The 19148-nt window shown below is 33.1% G+C and overlaps 1 protein-coding gene across 1 annotated transcript in view; it reads left to right on the forward strand.

The window, feature by feature from the left end:
- Positions 1 to 1674: 1674 nt before the first annotated feature.
- The window catches only part of LRRK2 (leucine rich repeat kinase 2), a 173807-nt gene continuing 156333 nt past the window's right edge, over positions 1675 to 19148 (forward strand). The window contains 5 exon segments of the mRNA XM_074269491.1: positions 1675 to 2498; positions 2793 to 2878; positions 8229 to 8338; positions 13921 to 14009; positions 14874 to 15011. Of these exon segments, the coding sequence (XP_074125592.1) occupies positions 2345 to 2498; positions 2793 to 2878; positions 8229 to 8338; positions 13921 to 14009; positions 14874 to 15011 (577 nt within the window). The 5' untranslated portion in view covers positions 1675 to 2344.

Consider the following 19148-nt stretch of genomic DNA (forward strand, 5'->3'; position numbering starts at 1 on the left):
ATACACATAGAATACAGACTTTGCTGGTCTAAGTGGTTGGTAGTAAGTCTTAAAGCCAATGAGGAGAGTAGGAAACCAACCACTATGGCTAGTCAGGGAGTTGAACAGGGGCCTGCTGGCTGGCAAGACACAGAGGGCTCTGCCAGTGCTGGGAGTGCATACAGTGGAAGTATGATAAAATAGGAGAAAGATGGAGCAACACAAAAAGTAAGAAAGCTGAAGACTGCTGAAGCCTGAGTTGAGAGAATTTTTCGGGGTCTTACTAGGTACTGCCCAAATTATTTTGATTTACCCAAGTGATGTACACCATTCATAAGTGATACATATGTCTGACAATTCTGCAGATGACATATGCATACATGTACGTGTATACAGGCAGTTAGATGGCACAGTGGTTAGAGGAGGAATGGAGAGGGATGGAGAAAGAAAAAGAAATACATAGAGTGAGAACTTTTTAACATTAATGCATCATCCTTTGCCTGTCCCAGCTAAATTAGATGGGATACAATTGTCACATTTGTTTCTATCTCCAATATATTTATCAATATCTCTAGCATTTCAGGAAATGTCACCGGGCTCCTAGGAAGAATTTAGTGTTGTTTTTTTTCAAATACCTCCCCCCATGATTTGCACCCAAGAATTACCACAAAATCTATGTGACAAAATTACAGTTGGTCTCATCTAAGTTAAAAACAAAGGAAGAAAGAGAGAGAGAAAAAAGGAAGAAATGAAGAGAAAGAAAGAAAGAGAGAGAAAGAAAGAAAGAAAGAAAGAAAGAAAGAAAGAAAGAAAGAAAGAAAAGAAAGAAAAAAAAGAAAGAAAGAAAAAAAGAAAGAAAGAAAGAAAGAGAAAGGAAGGAAGGAAGAAAGAAAGAAAGAGAGAGAGAGGAAGGAAGGAAGGAAGAAAGAAAGAAAGAAAGAAAGAATGAAAGAAAGAAAGAAAGAAAGAAAGAAAGAAAGAGAGAAAGAAAGAAAGAAAGAAAGAAAGAAAGAAAGAAAGAAAGAAAGAAAGAAAGAAAAAAAGAAAGAAAGAAAGAAAAAGAAAGAAAGAAAGAAAGAGAAAGGAAGGAAGGAAGAAAGAAAGAAAGAGAGAGAGAGGAAGGAAGGAAGGAAGAAAGAAAGAAAGAAAGAAAGAATGAAAGAAAGAAAGAAAGAAAGAAAGAAAGAAAGAAAGAAAGAAAGAGAGAGAGAGGAAGAAAGAAAGAAAGAAAGAAAGAAAGAAAGAAAGAAAGAAAGAAAGAAAGAAAGAAAGAAAGAAAGAAAGAAAGAAAGAAAGAAAGAAAGAAAGAAAGAGAAAAGAAAAGAAAGAAAGAAAGAAAGAAAAGAAAGAAAGAAAGAGAAGGAAAGAAGAAGGAAGGAAGGAAGAAGGAAGGAAGGAAGGAAGAAAGAAGAAAGAAGAGAAAGAAAGAAAGAAAGAAGGAAGGAAGAAGAAAGAAAGAAAGAAAGAAAGAAAGAAAGAAAGAAAGAAAGAAAGAAAGAAAGAAAGAAAGAAAGAAAGAAAGAAAGAAAGAAAGAAAGAAAAGAAAGAAAGAAAGAAAGAAAGAAAGAAAGAAAGAAAGAAAGAAAGAAAGAAAGAAAGGGAAAAGGGAAAAAGAAAAGAAAAATCCAAAGTTTCTTTTGGACAATGATTAGCATTCCCAGATTCCAGAGACATGTTTTTCATCAGTCAAAGCAAGTGATTAAATCCCACAGTGTTTCCCTTGAAGAACAATGCCTTTTCTAGCAAAAGCTTGACTTTCTATTTTAAAGAAGCTAGGTTATCATGCCTTTCGTTTCGAGGTTCCCGGATCTGACCCTTCTGGCTCTTGAGGGTTTCCTCTCGGGACTCTCGGCTCCCAAGGGTGTGCCTCCCCTTTAGCAATCTTTTGCTTTCTAAACTTAATTCCTCTACCCTGCTAGCTAGGGCGGAAGTGAATCCTTATTTCTTCCAATCTAGGCAATGGAGCCCTGCCCTGGCCTGCCCTGGCTCGGGCAGGGCACAACTGCTGGGGCCAGAATCCGGTCCTCCCTGGTGCTCGGGTCCCAGCGTCCGGGAGAAAAAGTTCTCGGCCGAGCGGCAGAGCGGATTCGGGGGTTGGCAGCTCCCAGCTGCTGCCTTATCTCCTCCCCCCCCCCCCCCCAAAGTTTGCAGTGAGTTCATTTTCCCGCCCCGGGGGTGGGGCAGGAGGAGGACGGCTCAGGAAGGGCGGGGTCAGCGGCTGTTCTCCAAAACAGGCCAAAGCCAGCAGCGTTCCTGCCCCGAGGACTTCCCGGGATCCGCGGGGTCAGCCTTCCCCCGTCCGCTCCGGGAGCGCTCCGCCTCGGGGTTAGCACCGGGGAGGGCCTCGGAAGCCGCGGGGTCCGTCATGGCCAGTAGCCGCAGCCTGAGGAGTGAAGAAAAAGAAGAGGAATCTTTGCAAAAGTTGATAGTCAGACTGCAAAATGTCCAGGAAGGAAAACAGATAAAAACCCTGATCCAAATCCTAGAGGATATGCTGGTGTTAACATACAGTGATCGCGGTAAGCTTTTAATCGTTATTTTCTTCCTTTTTTTTTTTTTTTTTTTTTTTAAACTTAGGACATATGTAGCAATGGAAGGAATATATCCACATCCCTGAAATCATCAGTTTTCCAAGAAAATTCTTTGGAGATACTTTTCTGCATTGGCCCAAACTCTGGGGAAAAGAGATTATTTTTAGGAAAGGAATCGAAAATGAAAAAAACTTGTTTTCACTTATTTCCTTTCATTCTTCTGTTTAAAAAGCAACAGTGAATAAACTTTTCGTCTGTTTTCCTCCCCTCTTCTGTTTTCAGCTTCCAAGTTATTTCAAGGCAAAAATGTCCATATGCCTTTGTTAATTGTTTTGGATTCCTACATGAGAGTCGCAGGTGTGCAACAGGTAAATATACATCATTTTCCGTTCCTGACGGGAGAAGAATGCTTTAAGCTCAAAGTTCTTGGGAGAAACTGTTGTGATGAAACCTTTGTATGTTTGGTCTCCCTGTTAAGGACCTCTCTGTTTTTTGTGCTTGCTGTGATTTTTAAAATGGAGAGGTGGTTGAATGTTTGGTTTTTTTTGTTTTTTTTTTTTTTAGTGCAAAAGGATTGTGACTCATATTGAGTCTTTGAATAAGAACAAAAAGTACATTAGCTGATGATAACTGTAGTGGAATTGTTAGTGGAGGAAGCAAATAGAGTGGAGAACAGAGTGGGCTATTTGGGAGAATGAAGATTGTCTGAAGTGGGAAATGAATGCATAAATATTAATATTTAACCATTTGTTATGGTTCAGAGTGTAGTACAAATGTACAAAGTGTAGCTCGAATAACCACTAAAATATTTGGCCAATTTTAAGTTGTGTTATATAATATAAGCTCTTTTTGGTTTTTCGCATTTCCAACACCAGTAAAGTGTCTTATACTTGATCTTTTACTTGTTTTTGCTCAGTTGCGTTTTGACTCTTTGAAACCTAGTGAACCATACTGCCCATGGTTTTTTGTTTCTGTTTTAGGGGGTGGATGTTGACTTTTTTTTCCCCTCCAAAGGCACTGGAGTGGTTTGCTGTTTCCTTCTCCAGTGAATTAAGGCAAATAGATTAAGTATGAAAACAGGTCACATAGCTAATGCCTGAGGTAATATTTGAACTCGGGTCTTTCTAATTGTAGGCCTGGTTCTCTGATTGCAGCCTCTAAGTTCTTAAAAATGTGAAATTGAATTAAGATAAAAGCTATATTGTTAAGACTTTCCTTTGGGAATATAAAACATTTTCTTTAGTACTGTTCAGAAGATTCTAATTTTAGAACTGGAAATAACCTCTGAAGACAAGTCCAGTTTCTATAACAAAGTGGGGAAACTGAGTCACAAAGAAGTTAACTGATTTGACCTAGGCCACTCAGATATTAATATCAAAGGGAGAATTCTAAATGAAGCCTTCAGACTCTACTTTGTCATACATGCTTCTTGTTTCTTGTCCTTCATTCCTGAAGACAACCATGACATCTGGGACTTGATACCATGACATGAAAGTGAACTGGATTTCAGTGAGGGAGGGATGTGCAAAGTCATCTGCCCCATTTTCTTCCCCCAGAGCCATCTGGGTTCAGGGACAAGGTATAGATCAGAACAGTGGAGATGGCTCTGGATGTAGTGGGAGACTAATCTGCCACAGGTACCCTAAGAATTTACCATGTTGAAGAGAAGATTGCCTCTCTTCATCTGAAAATGTGATTTTTAGTCAAAAAAGCCTACATAATGATGATAGAATATTAAAAGTATAAATTGAGACCTGTACAAGTTGACAAGCAGATTTCATGCATTTTGCAAAGGGAAATCAGTTTTTTCATCTTCAGGATAGTTAGATGACTGAAGGGAACTTTAAATTTGATGAATGCTGATAGCAAAGATGATATTAAATTATACTCATTTGAAAGGCTAAGGGAAATTTTCAGCTATCTAAATTAAACTAAATTAGACAGGTATGTGATTTTGCATAGTACTTTATATGGCGAGAAAAACAAATCCTCTTTTCCCTAGATTACAGTGTAGGATTTTTCAATTTGAGTTCAGATGTAAATAAAAATCCAATAAAATCAAAGATGATAAAGACTTTATTTTTGGGGAACTAGATCACTGTTCAATTAAAATAAAAATTTCACATATGGCATATATCAATAATTTGAGCAACCATTTATTAAATGTTTCTTTTCTATGAAGTACTGTGATAGGCTTAAACATAAAGATAATTTAGACAGTCCATGTGCTTTAGTGCTTATGGGCAGGGTTTTTGTTTGTTTGTTTGTTTTGTTTTATTTTGTTTTGTTTTGTTTAAGTTCTGATGATCTTCTCCTATGTTATCTTTTTTACTTAAATTTGTCTTTACCAGATGACTAATAGTTTCCTTCTCCAATTCATGTTTGGGGTAGGTTTAATGGAATTGATGGTATCAAGAAACCTTTGGAAACAGGATGTTATAAACTGGATTTTATCTATAGGATACATGGGAGTTGTTAGATTGAACCCCTGGTATATATCTCAAGCCCTTCTAGTGTCCTAGATCAGAGACAGCTCAATATTGTACCCATATCTTTCAGAGGTAGAATTATATTGTGTCTTCCAGTACAGGAACATTTAATGAGTTTTACAACACTAAAAGTAGGTGTAATTTTAAAAGTTTATAATTTTTCATTTGGTGGATAGAATTCACAACACATCCTTTTTTAAAAGGAAAGCAACCTCCTAGAATGGTAGGAGTGGTAGTGGTGGTAGTGGAGGTGGAGGTGGTGGAGGTGGTAGTGAAAATAATAGCAGTAGTATCACCACTAATAATAATAATGGTGTCAGACCCTGTGTTAAATGCTTTACAAATATTATCTCATCTGATCTTCACAACTTTGGAAGGTAGATCCATTACTATTGTCATTTTACAATTGAGAAAACTGATGCAAACAAGTCAGTTTCTGATATTAGCTTTTTCTTGTCTCTAAATTGGGGAATACCTATGTTACTTTACTCAGAGTGGTTGTGAAATAAGTGCTATATAAATCATAAAGTGTTAAAGCAGTATCAATAAATGGAGAGGGCCACAGATAGTGGAGATATACTCTGAGTAAGGAATAAGGTATAAGACCCTTCAGTCCAGAGGGAACCTGCTGACAATATTTCTTTAGCTCCCTATCTCCCCTAAAGGCTCTCTGCTTTCAAGAAGTGTAGGGGTGGTGACCACCTGTGTTCTCCTGGAAGCAAGGGATAGTTACAGTAAGAGGAATTTACATATCAATGGTAGGGTGTTCCTGTACTGGAGGATTTCAAAACCCATTGGAGTAAGTGGATTCCATGACACATGAAGTAATGGACAATAGATTGGTTTTGGACTCTTGGCTGCTGAAGGAGGTGTATGTGGGGTTGTGAATCGATAGTTATTTTTTACACCTTTCTTGTAGGACTCATGGAAATCTTTTATAAAATCATGTTGATTCATATTGTTTGTTACATCACTACTTACCTGTGTTATATTACTACTTGCTTGTGTAAAACCTCCCATGCTGATTTTATGTATACTTGTAAAACAAAAGAAAGCTGGAAATGTAGAGGGCTACTGATAGTGGGAGAAATCCGGGAGGGTGTGATCCTCCCTTTGGTGCTCTCACCCTTTCTCAGAAGTTGAGGGTGTGACCACCTATATTCTGCTTGAAGCAAGGGATACTTAAGGTAAGAGGATTTATATATCAAAGCAGGGTGCTTTATAGTTAACACATGGGCTTTGTTATGTATAATGCTAGTATGCTGCCATGGGTGATGTGATGATGTAATGGTTCTATAGTTGGCACATGCTGTTATTATATAAATTGTCCTAATTATGTTCACATTTTTATATCAAAAGACCCCCACCAGAATTGTAAAGATCTAATATCACCCACTCATGGATCGTTTAATTCTGGGACTTGATCCTTAAAAGAACTATTACATTGCGATACTTTTTTTTTTTTTTTTTTTTTTTTTTTAGATTATCTCTTCTGACTTTAATGTTACCTATTATCAAGCTTTTTGAAACCTGGAGTAATCTAAAGTCATGGTGTAAAGTTCTTTAGAAGACCTTTAAGGAGCTTGACTTTCTAAGGGGTAGAATATTGTGGGAACAATATTCTAACCCCTCTATCCATGCAGATAGTTCTTCCTTAAAAAGTATTGAAACATTGTTGTAAAATTTGTTGTCTCAAAGGATTAAAGATTCAGAGTGTTAATATTATTTCCTCATTGCCTGAGGGTAAAATAGCCACTCTGGACCTCTATGGGCACTCTGATGCTTGACAGATCTTAATGGGAGCCTCAGGCAAGGGAGCTTTTGTCAGCTGAATCTATTTTCCATTCTTTCTCTCTCTCTCTCTCTCTCTCTCTCTCTCTCTCTCTCTCTCTCTCTCTCTCTCTCTCTCTCTCTCTCTCTCTCTCTCTCTCTCTCTCGTTGTTAATGATTGAATGAGACACTATAAGTATATCAATTTATTCCAAAATCCAACCTAAACTACCAGGATTATGGCCTGAGTCAGTCCCATCCCAGAAGGATTCTATTTTTGGATCTCAGCCAATGGTTTTACCATGTGCTAGTCACAAAGATACAAAGAAAAGCCAAACATATATATATATATATATATATATATATATATATATATATATATATGTACAGAGAGAGAGAGAGAGAGAGAGAGTCAGACAGACAGACAGACAGAGAGAGACTCCATCCTCAAGTATGATAATTTTAATGGAAGAAATAACATATAAATAAATAAGTATGATAAAGTCATTACTGGTCAATATAAAGTAAGCACTCAGTAATGTCTGTTGCCAGACTTACACTGCTTTTCTTGTATTACATGCTTTTATTTATTTTTTTTTATTAATAATTTTTATTATATATATATTTTTTATAATATTATCCCTTGTATTCATTTTTTCAAATTATCTCCCCCCTCTATTCCCTCCCCCCGATGACAGGCAATCCCATACATTTTACATGTGTTACAATATAGTCTAGGTACAATACATGTGTGTAAATACCATTTTCTTGTTGCACAATAAGCATTAGATTCCGAAGGTACATGTAACCTGGGCAGACAGATATTAGTGCTAACAATTTACATTCACTTCCCAGTGTTTCTTCTCTGGGTGTAGCTACCTCTGTCCATCATTGATCAACTGGAAGTGAGTTGGCTTTTCTTTATGTTGAAGATTTCCACTTCCATCAGAATACATCCTCATACAGCATTGTTGTTGAAGTGTATAGTGATCTTCTGGTTCTGCTCATTTCACTCAGCATCAGGTGATTTAAGTCTCTCCAGGCCTCTCTGTATTCCTCCTGCTGGTCATTTCTTACAGAGCAGTAATATTCCATAACCTTCATATACCACAATTTACCCAACCATTCTCCAACTGATGGACATGCATTCATCTTCCAGTTTCTAGCTACAACAAAAAGAGCTACCACAAACATTTTGGCACATATATGTCTCTTTCCGCTCTTTAGTATTTCTTTGGGATATAAGCCCAGTAGTACATGCTTTTATTTTTTGTAGAAAGTCACTTTAATGCCTAAAGATACTTCTCAGTAAAATTTCATTGCATAGTTTAGTTTTTAAAAATTGCTTCAATTGTCATCTTCACATTGGCTGGTTCTGTTAAAGAAGAATACATTTTAATTTAATAAATGTGCAACTATTATCAGTTGATAAAGATATTTTATTTTTGTTACTTTTCAGGTGGGTTGGTCACTTATCTGTAAATTGACAGATATTTGTCCTGATATAATGCAAAGCCTAATGGGTCCCCAGGATGTTGGAAAAGATTGGGAAGTCCTTGGTGTTCACCAGTAAGTATTAATTTTCTGCAAAAAGCAATTGTATTTTTAACTTAAGTACACAAATATAGAATGTTTAGATATGCAGTTTTTTTTTAGATTCTTCAAAAGAAGAAAGATATTTTGAAGATATACCTAAAATACTATATGATCTTAAAATAATATTTTACATGCATACAGAATTTTATTCTCAAAAGTCCTATTCCAATGATTCATCATAGACAAGGAACTGCCTCTGGGCTCTTAAAACTTAGCTAGAGGAGACTGCCAATTTCAGCAGGTCCAATCAAACTGGGAAGTCACTGATTATGGATCCCATTATGGATTATCTCTTTGTTATCTGAGGCTGACTAAGACTGGAAAAGCTGACCAAGACTGGAAAAGCTCACCATCCACAGGATTGGCTACCAGATAATGGATATTTTTTACCACAGTAACATAAGAATACTGTCTCTTAATGTGTAGAAGGGTTTTGAATTTACATGAGTGGAATGAAAACTTACACCTACAAATCTTGGGTCTTATATTTTAATTCACTTTTAGGAATATTATTATGAATATAATAAATAATCCACTTATACAAATATGAATATTATTTTAGGGGTATGAATATTATGAATATTCCTCGTAATATATATGGGAGGTAGGTAGATCAGTGGTTATTATAGTAGATGATAGAAACATGACTCAAAAAGTTTTGGCAAGCTGAAGTGAGTTTTGAATTCTCTATTTTCAGAGAACAGAAAGTAAAAATTTTAAACAAAGTACCTTTTTTTTTTTTTTTGATAAAATAACTAATATAGCATAGTTAGTTCTACAAAAATATAGGAACTAGGCAGTGAGATTAGTAATATATTAACTAAACTGTGCTTTTTCTTCCTGAAGCAATATATATGTATGTATATATATATATATATATATATATATATATATGTTTATTTATTTAGGTGGTTCAAACTATTGTTTAAAAAAAAAAAGAAATTATTTCCTAGCACTCAATCTTGATAGTCATTTCACCAGCAATTCTCTTGCAGTTTGCAACATCATTTCATAGATGAGACCACTTCCTTCACTGTAGTTAACTTTAAGGAAACAAAAAAAGGTTCTGTAGAGAGATGCATTCCAGGGGAATTTCTTTTTGTATAATTTTGCTGACTTATTGACTTTTATGTCTTCTGGTTAACATTGTGTAATCTTTACATTTAAGCTATACTTTTTCTATGATAGAGAAAAAGTAGGATAGTAGAATGATTCTGATTTTTCCTCAAAGTTTCTGTACAATTTATAATTGAAATGGTAGTGCTTCAGATCTGTCTCTTTAGAACAGGTGTTTCTTTTATTGAATCCTTTCTCACCTTAGTAGGTACTCTTAATTAATTGCTGTGCCTCTTCTCCAAGTAAGAGTCCAATACTAATCCTGTTCTTGAGGATGTTCCTACTTGGTGAGATCTACCAGACTTGTGCTTCACTGACCTGGTCCTTGAGAGCCTTTGGTCTATTCTATATCACATTGAGACACTGAAGTGGGATTTTGGTGAAAAATATAATTTGTTCCATAGTCCATATCATTTAGTTATAAATTTGTGTGAATTATCCTTATTTCTTAGGTAATAGATTATCACAGAATATCAGATTTTATACAATATATTTTATGTACATTTATAATTACTAGTGATTTAATAATAAAAGTCAATGTGATGGATAAAGGTCTGGCCTTGGAATCATGAACAATTGGGTTCAGGTTTTTTTCTATTTGTATGTACTAGCTTATGTGGCCCATTTTATGGGCAAAATTCATCCCATTCACATCTACAGTTGTAATATGTTTGATAGTCAGATTTTCTATTCAACTATGGTCTTTTCATCAGGAATTCCTAGTAGTCCTCTCTTTAATTACATTTCTACATTCTTTCCTGAAAGATTGCACTCAGTTCGGGGTTGGGGGGGGGAAGATAAGTTATTCCTGGTTGTAATCTTAGCTCTTTTGCCTTCCAGAATATCTTATGTACTTGAGTATCCAAGCACTCTGCTCCTTTAACATGGAACTGCTAAGTTTGGTCCTGACTATAGGTCCATGATATTTAAATTGTTTCTTTTTGTCTGTTTGTAATATTTTCTTCTTGATCTGGCAACTCTGGAATTTGACTTTAATATTCCTGAGAGCTTTCATTTTTGGAGTTCTCTTTCAAAAAGTGATTGACTTTTTTTTTTTTTTTCAATTTTTATTTTATGCTCTGGATCTAAATACATCAGGGCAGTTTTCTTTGATAATTCCCTGAAAGATGATGGTTAGGTTCTCTTTTAGATCAAGGCTTTCAGGTTATCTAATAATTTTTGAATTATCTCTCCTCAATCTATTTTCCAGGTCAGTTGTTTTTCCAGTGAGATATCTAACTACTAAACTTGAAGTCAGGCTTCCAGTGCCCTGAACACACTAACAATATATTTCTTGGAAAAGTAGAAGCAAGATAGATGAAGTGGGACAATTTGCTCAAAGTAAAAAGTTTCCAGCCCCAATCTTATTAGCTTAAGAATACTTTGAAAGGTTATTTAGATTCACATGGTTTTAAGGGACCCAGTGTTTCTTCCCCTGAACTTTGTAGAACAGTAGAGAGGAAAAGGGAAATTTAGGGATTTTTGCATTAAACAATGATAAATTAGGAAAGAAAATTCCAAAATCTGATTTTTAAAAATGGTAGTGTGTTGTCCTTGCTTTATTTTATTTTTTCATATAGAATTTCATTTTATTAGATTCACACAATATTTGAACTTAAAAGGGTTGGTAAGCTTTTAATGTAAAGGGCCAGATAGCAAATATTTTGGACTCTGTGAACTAAAATCATATATATTATGTAGATTTCTATATAGCAAGAGATAAAACAAATTTTCACAAACCTTTTTTTGATGAAATTCAAAATATAATAATTGAATACAATTTAAAAAAAAATCTTCATTCTACTAATGAGAAGAATAGAATTCTTTTCGGAGGAATAACATTTTGTTCAATTATGTTCACAGTGTTCCCTATCATTAAAATTAATTGTAAGTATTCCTCTGTATATTCTGATTCGTAATGAGATTTTACAAATGTCTTCGCAAAAATGAGAATTGCCAAATGTGGGTATCAATCCATGATCATATAATTTTAGTTGAGTATATTCATTCCTTAGAAGGCATTTAGAGCATTTTATTAGATTCTTATCTTGATTTTTGCCTTTTGGCAATGTCATTGTTGTTGAGTCATTTCAGTAGTGTCCTGCTCTTCGTGACCCCGTTTGAAGTTTTCTTGGCAAAGATACTGAGACAGTTTGCCACTTCCTTCTCCAGTTTATTTGTTAGATGAGGTTCTCAGGCAAACAGATTTAAGTGACTTGCCTGAGATCACACAGGTTGTAAGTGTATGAAGACAGTTTAGAACTGAGGAAAAGGAGTCTTTCTGACTCCAGGTCCAGCTAGCTGCCCATTTGGTATGTCATTACATTACAAATTAATCACTTCCTATTGAAGTTTAGGTAAAATTTTTTCAGTTCACAGTTAAATAGATTTTAAAATATAGACTCTTTTTTTCTTTTCTTTTCTTTTTAAGCATTTGCATTGAGGTTCAAAAAAAAAACACTGCAAAAACTGTAATTTCAGTTCAGAAAATATATTCACTTCAAATTTGAGTGGGAATGGAGATCTTATTTTAACTGCTGAAAGCATAGGATGTGTATAAAGCAGTTTGATATTTTTTGATTCACACTGTTAATTGTCAAATTGGTTTTACAATAGCAAAATATTTGTATCTAAATGCTATTTTCTCTTTTAATTTTAATTGAATTCATTAAAAGCATGATTAAGACTGCAGCTGGTTGTTTGTAATCATTTTTTCCTTTAAAGATGTTCTCTATCTTTAATGAAAAATTAAGAATTTTCCCAGAAATGGAAGTTGAGTTAGTCTAATAGTTCCTCCTTTATTTAAAATTGAAACAATATTTGATCATCTCCCATTGTTACTCCTTTGATTTTCTGTGATCTTTCATACATGTCTGGTGAGCTCAGCAGTAATATCTGCCAGTTTTTTAATGATGAGAGGATATTATAGTTCATTGGGCCTAAAGACTTGAATTCATCAAGTATCTTGGGTATAAATTCTCTTTTAATCATTTGGTTCTGTTATTTCTGGAATAAGGGTTATTTTCATGAACTGATGAAGTGAGCAGAACCAGAAGAACATTGTACATAGTAGCAGCAACATTTTGCAATGATCAGCTTTGATGGACTTTATTCTTTTCAGCAATACAGTGATCTAAGACAGTTCCAAAATAATCATGATAAAAAATGCTATCCACATCCTAAAAGTATACTATTTTACTTTCTTTGTTTTTTCATGTTTTTTCCCCTTTTGTTCACTGTTTCTTCTTTCACAACATGACTAATGTGGAAATATGTCTAACATGACCATACATATATAACCTATTCCACTTTTAGATGATTTTCTACATCAGATGCTTCCTTCTGACTAGTAAGACTCTAGCTGCTGAGAATTAGGAAAGGGATAGATATCTTGTTTGCTGGCCTTCGGGGAAGATGGACCTCAAGATTGTAAATGCTATCCCAGAAAGTCTGAGTCCAAGATGAGTTCCTCCAGCAGAGGCAGCTTCTGCTCAAAGCCATTAGAGAGCGCCCTGCTCAATGCCAAACACATGCCCACTGAAGCCTGCCATGGGACCACTTTCTGCTCTGAAAGATCATTGGCCTCTTAAAGGGGAAGTCCCCTCCTCAAGCTGCCCACTGACCTGGCCTGGGCATCACTACATCAGGGGCACAGAGGGCAATAGGCCTTGCTTTATTTTAAAAATAGAAAACTTTCAATTTCTATAAATAAAATATATTTTCTAAGTAGCCCTTGTAATTAGGAACCTAAATAGAAAAATCTTATAGTCATTATAATACCCTTGTATTCAATACATTTTTTTACATTTACTTAAATAGAGAAGGTGTTCAATTATTTATATTTTGGGGAAAATTGTTTTTATTTGGTTATTTTAGTTTTTTAAGAAATATTTTTTCTAAAATCTTTTTTTTTAATGTTTCATATTTTTCCTTTTGTAAGTATCCATGAGACTTCATAAGCATAACACTCAATAGGTGTTAACTTACTTAAAATCTTAAATTTTAATTTTAAAGAAGTTAGACTTTACTCAGTTTTTGCATTAGGTTGATTGCAAATTGATTACAAGCAACTCATTACTTTTATGTACTGAACATCTTGCTATCACTGTGTAGCTGTTTGATTTCTCTTTTGGTTGGGGCCGTTGTTTAACTTCTTGGTTGAGAAACCTCACAGACCTAGTTAACGTAGGCAAGATAACTTTTTATTATATTGGTTTTATTGCCTGTGGGAACAGCCCACTGGACAGACTGTAGGTTTTGATTATTAATTAACAAAATCTCTTATTGATTCACATAAATGACTTTACATTAATTTTTTAGAGTTTAATTTTCATGTGCATTGAATAAAGAAAATCAAAAGTAGAAAATGTGAATGTGACATTGAAAAATAAACTGACATATCATTGAGGTTTTGATCTTATTTCTGCTCTCTTTTTCAGGCTTATTCTTAAAATGCTCACTGTTCACAATGCCAATATAACCCTTTCATTGATTGGACTAAAGGCATTAGATCAGCTACTGACTTCAGGTATTTAAACTTAATTTTACTTAAGCTCAGCATTTTTTTAAAAGTTCAAAATGTTAATATATTTTAACTTTTTTTTTCTTACATTTACTAGGACTCAACAAAATTATTCATGAAGGTTGATTTTTTAGGTATCCATAAAACAGGGAAAAATCCATTATTGGCCTTACATGTTTGCTAGTTTCCCTCTTTTTTCATTAATTCACTGGAGTTAATCTTCAGATCACAAGTTTTAATGTGAAATGCTATTTTTTATTTTTGTTTCTTAAGAAAGGATTAAAAGGAAAAGAAGTAGGAAAAGAGGGGAAATGAACTGAAGAAAGAAAATTTTTAAAAGAAAATGATGAATTAATATTCAGAGGATCCAATTACAGAGTTCACATTTAGATGATAACTATCCTTTTTTTTCAATAGAAAAAAATTGGCAAAACTGTATTAGTCATTCTTATTTGTGTTTTATTTTAATTTCATTCTTTTTTTCAGGGTTTTTAAATTTTAAACATTTGTATTCTCAGATCAGCAATAAATAGGAATAAGAACTGAAAGAAATCTAGATGTGTATAGAAATCAGCAGTATTTGTATAATGTTAGAGTTTTAAAATTTTTGTTTAAAAGTACTATTTCTTTATACAGCATTCAGAAATTAGAAAAATTCAGTGGAAAGTCGTTTCAGATATTATTTTTAGATCACTTGATGAAATATTTTGGTTGTCTTTTTATGAGTTTGACTATGATAACTTTTATGGAAATTAAGGAACTTACTAAAAAAGAAAAAAAAGAAAAGTCCAGAAAATATGGAGTCTCACATAAGAATTTTGAAGTTTCTGAGTATCAAAAGAACTATTAATTTTTGGTTTCTTTATATAGATTTGATGACTTTGCGGATCTTGGAAGAAGATTGCAGTGATGTGTTCACATTAATTTTTGATGCCATGCATACATTTATCGCTAATGAAGAAATCCAAAAATTTGGGTGTAAAATTTTACATGTGCTTTTTGATAAAGGTATTCTAATTTTTGTTGTAGTTTATATTTCTTTCGTTTAAAGATTTTTCATTCCAGATTTTCCTCCTGTTTCCCACCCCTCCCCTACACATTGAAAAGGCAAGCTATATGTTAGCTATTAAACATGTTTCCACATGAGCCATGTTCCCCTACCCACATTACCCCTAAAGGCAAAAAATAAATAAATAAAATGAAATATGTATGAGTTTAGTGATTCAATCTGGAGGTGGATAGCATATTTCATTATGATTTCTTTGGACTTATCTTGGATCATTGTATTAATCAATGTAGATAATTCTTTCACAATCAGTTGTTTTACAAAAGTACTTTTGTGTTCAATTTTCCTTTGCTGCTCTGCTCCCTTCACTTTGCATCAGTTCATATGTCTTCCATAAGTATTTTTGAAATTATTCCTCTGATCATTTCATACAGTATTGCATCACAATTATATATTACAACTTATTCAGACAGTCCCGAATGAGGGCCTTTTTAATTTTCAGTTCTTTGCAAACACAAAAAGAGTGGTTATAAATAATTTTGTACTTGTAGTTCTTTTGCTTTTGTCTCTAGGATTTGCATCCATTAATGATATTGCTGGGTCAAAGGATAGTCACAATTTTATTGACCTTTAGGCATAATTCCAAATTGTTCTATACAATGATTTGATCAGTTCACAACTTCACTAGTAGTGCATTAATGCCCTGATTTTTTCATATCCTGTTTCAACATTTGTCATTTTTCCTTCCTATCACATTAGCTAATTTGGTAGGTGTGAAATACCTCAGTTGTTTTAATTTCCATTTTTCAAATTCATGGTGATTTAGATTATTTTCTTATGAGTATTGAAAACTGTTCAAATCTTTGACCATTTATCTATTGGAAGATGACCAATATTTTTATTAATTTGATTCAATCCCCACTATATTTGAGAAATTAAATAAGCTTGTTGTAAAAAGTTCTTCCCAGTTTTCTGCTTTCCTTTTTATTTTGGCTGCATTGGGTTTTTTGTCTACAAACTTTTTAATTTAATGCAATTAATCAAAATCATCAGTTTTATTTCTTGTGATTCTCTTTATTACTTGTTTGCTTTTAAACTTTTTATCCATAGATTTGATGGGTAAAATTTTCTATATTGTTCTAATTTGCTCATATCACTTTTTATCTAACTCACATACTTACGTTAACTTTTTTTTGGATATAAGATGTGAGATGTTGTATGCCTAGTTTTTGCCTAAACTATTGTCTACTTTTCCCAGCAGTTTTTGTTCAATAGTGAATTCTTGTTCTAAAAGCTTGGATCTTTGGATTTATCAAACATTAGATTACTATGTTCATTTACTACAGTATATTTTGTACTTAATTCATTCTTCTATACAATTGTTTCCTATGCAGTATCAGATTGTTTTTATGATTATTGTTGCTTTATAATATAATTTAACATCTGGTATTGCTAGACTGCTTTGTTTCACTTTTTTTTTTTTATCAATTCCCTAGATATTCCTGATCTTTTATAGTTTATTGATATGGCACTAAATAAGGTAATTTAGGTAGAATTGTCATTGTTATCATATGGGGCTCAGCCTACCAATGAGAGATTAATATTTCTCTTTATTAGAATCTGTTGATTTATGTGAGAATTATTTTATGATTATATTCACATAGATCATGGTAAATAAACTCCTAAGTATTTTATGTTGTTTGCAGTTATTTTAAATGAAATTTCTCTTTCTGTCTCTTGCTGCTGGACTTTGTTGGTAATATGTAGAATGCTAATGTTTTCTCTATGGTTTTTATATTCTTCATCTTTGCTAAAATTTGTTAATTCCTTCAACTAGTTTTTTAGTGGATTCTCTAAGTATGTGTCTACAAAGATTGGTAGTTTTATTTCTTATTGCCTATTTTTATTTCTCCAATATCTTTTTCTTGTTTTTTTTGTTTTTGTTTTTGTTTTTTGTTTTTGCTATGGGTAGCATTTCTAGTATAGTCTTGAATGATACTGATAGTGGACCTTGTTTCACCCCTGATCTTATGGGGAAGGTTTCTAGTTTATCCCCATTATACTTACTGCTTGCTCTTGGTTTTAAATAAATACTACTTTTCATTTTAAGGAAAGCATCATTTATTCCTTTGCTTCCTGTTGTTTTTAATAAGAATAGATGTTATATTTTGTCAAAAGTCTTTTCTACATTTGTTGATATACTTATATTATTTTTGTCATTTTTGTTATCAGTGCGGTCAGTTATGCTGATCATTTTCCTAATATTGAATCAGTTCTGCATTTTTCACATATATTGCTGTAATTTCTTTACAAGTTTTTTTATTAAACTTTTTGCATCAGTTGTCTGTTAGTGAAATTGGTTTATAGTTTTCTTTGTTTTTTGTTTTCCCTGGTTTTGATATCAAAACCTCTGTGTGTCATGGAAGGAATTTAGTAGAATGCCTTTTCTCCTTATTTTTCCTAGTAACTTTATATGATAATGGAATTAATTATTCTTTAGATGTTTGATAGAATTTACTTGTTAATTCATCTGGCCCCAGTGATTTTTTTCCTTAGGGAGCTCATTGATGTTCTGTTCAAATCCTGTTTCTAAGATAGAATTGTTTGAGTATTCTATTTCTACTTCTCTTAATCTGGACAATTAATGTTTCTATAAATATTTATCCATTTCACTTAGATTATTAGTTTTATTGGCATATAATTGGGTAAAATAGTTCCTAATAGTTTTACTTTCATATTCATTTGGTGCATCCACTCTTTTTATTTTTGATATTGGTAATTTGGTTCTCTCTCTTTAAATCAGAGTAACCTTTGGTTTATCTATTTTACTAGAATTTTTTTTTCTTAAAACCAACTCCTAGTTTTACATACACACACATACTAATGTAATATTTACTTATATATTTACATGATTTATTATGTTACATATACAACATTAATAAATATTGTGTTATTTATAATATATATATGAAAAAGTGAGAATGAATTTACTCAGTTTTTGTACACAGACTTTTTAATTTAATGCAATTAATCAAAATTATCAGTTTTATTTCTTGTGATTCTCTTTATGACTTGTTTGTTTTTAAACAAGCAAGAAAAGAACTGAGTATTTTGTAGGATATATGAAACTACTATAGCTTTCAACAATTACCATCATTGAGGAGGAGATACATGTTGCAGTTCATTAGTACTTCCTAGCTGTGTAATCCTGAACAAGTCACTTAACCCCAATTGCCTCAAAAAACCCTCCAGTTACCATTGTTTACTTTTCTTATTAAAGAGCCCATTTCTTAACTGATTATTTGGATATGTTGATACTGATTTAAAGAAAAATGGTTATCAGAATTACATACAAATCCATGAATAATAATATCTCTCACAATTTTTCTCATTTTAAATACTAATGGCAATATCTTTTTTGATGTTGCATCATTATATTGAATAAATCCCCACCATTAATTTGCTAAACTATTTTTCCTTTTCTTTTTTAAAAAAATATTTTAAAAAAATTTCCCCTAGTTATATGTAAAACCAACTTTTAACATTCATTTTTCAAACTTTGGGAGTTCCAGATTCTCTCCTTTCCCTCCTCCCCATCTTTTCTCCATTTAGAAAGCAAGCAATACATATGTAATCATGCAAAATATTTTCATAATTGTCATGTTATAAAAGAAAACAGACAAAAAATACCCTCAAGAAAAGTAAAGAACGTTTTAAAAAAGTATGCTTCAATCTGTATTCAGACACCATCAGTTCTTTCTCTGGGGATGAATAGCATTTTTTATCATAAGTTCTTTAGCATAGCCTTAAATTACTGTATTGCTGAGAATAGTTATGTAATTCACAACTGATCATCTTACAATACTGCTGTTACTTTGTACACGGTACATTTCACTTTGCATCTGCTGATGGAAGTGTTTCCAGGTTTTTCTGAGAGTATCTTGTTCATGATTTCTTAGAACACAATAGTATTCCATGATAATCACATAGCACAATTTGTTCAGCCATTCCCCAATTGATAGGGATGAAAAAAGAGATGGAAAGATGGAGTCTTAAGTCTATGCTAGTGTAGCCTGCAATAGAGTATTCTCTTCTCTCATCCTAGTATGATAGACCTTTCCTGCTGATTCTCCAAGTTG

The sequence above is a fragment of the Sminthopsis crassicaudata genome, chromosome 5, assembly GCF_048593235.1.
Source record: "Sminthopsis crassicaudata isolate SCR6 chromosome 5, ASM4859323v1, whole genome shotgun sequence".
Lineage (NCBI taxonomy): Eukaryota > Metazoa > Chordata > Mammalia > Dasyuromorphia > Dasyuridae > Sminthopsis > Sminthopsis crassicaudata.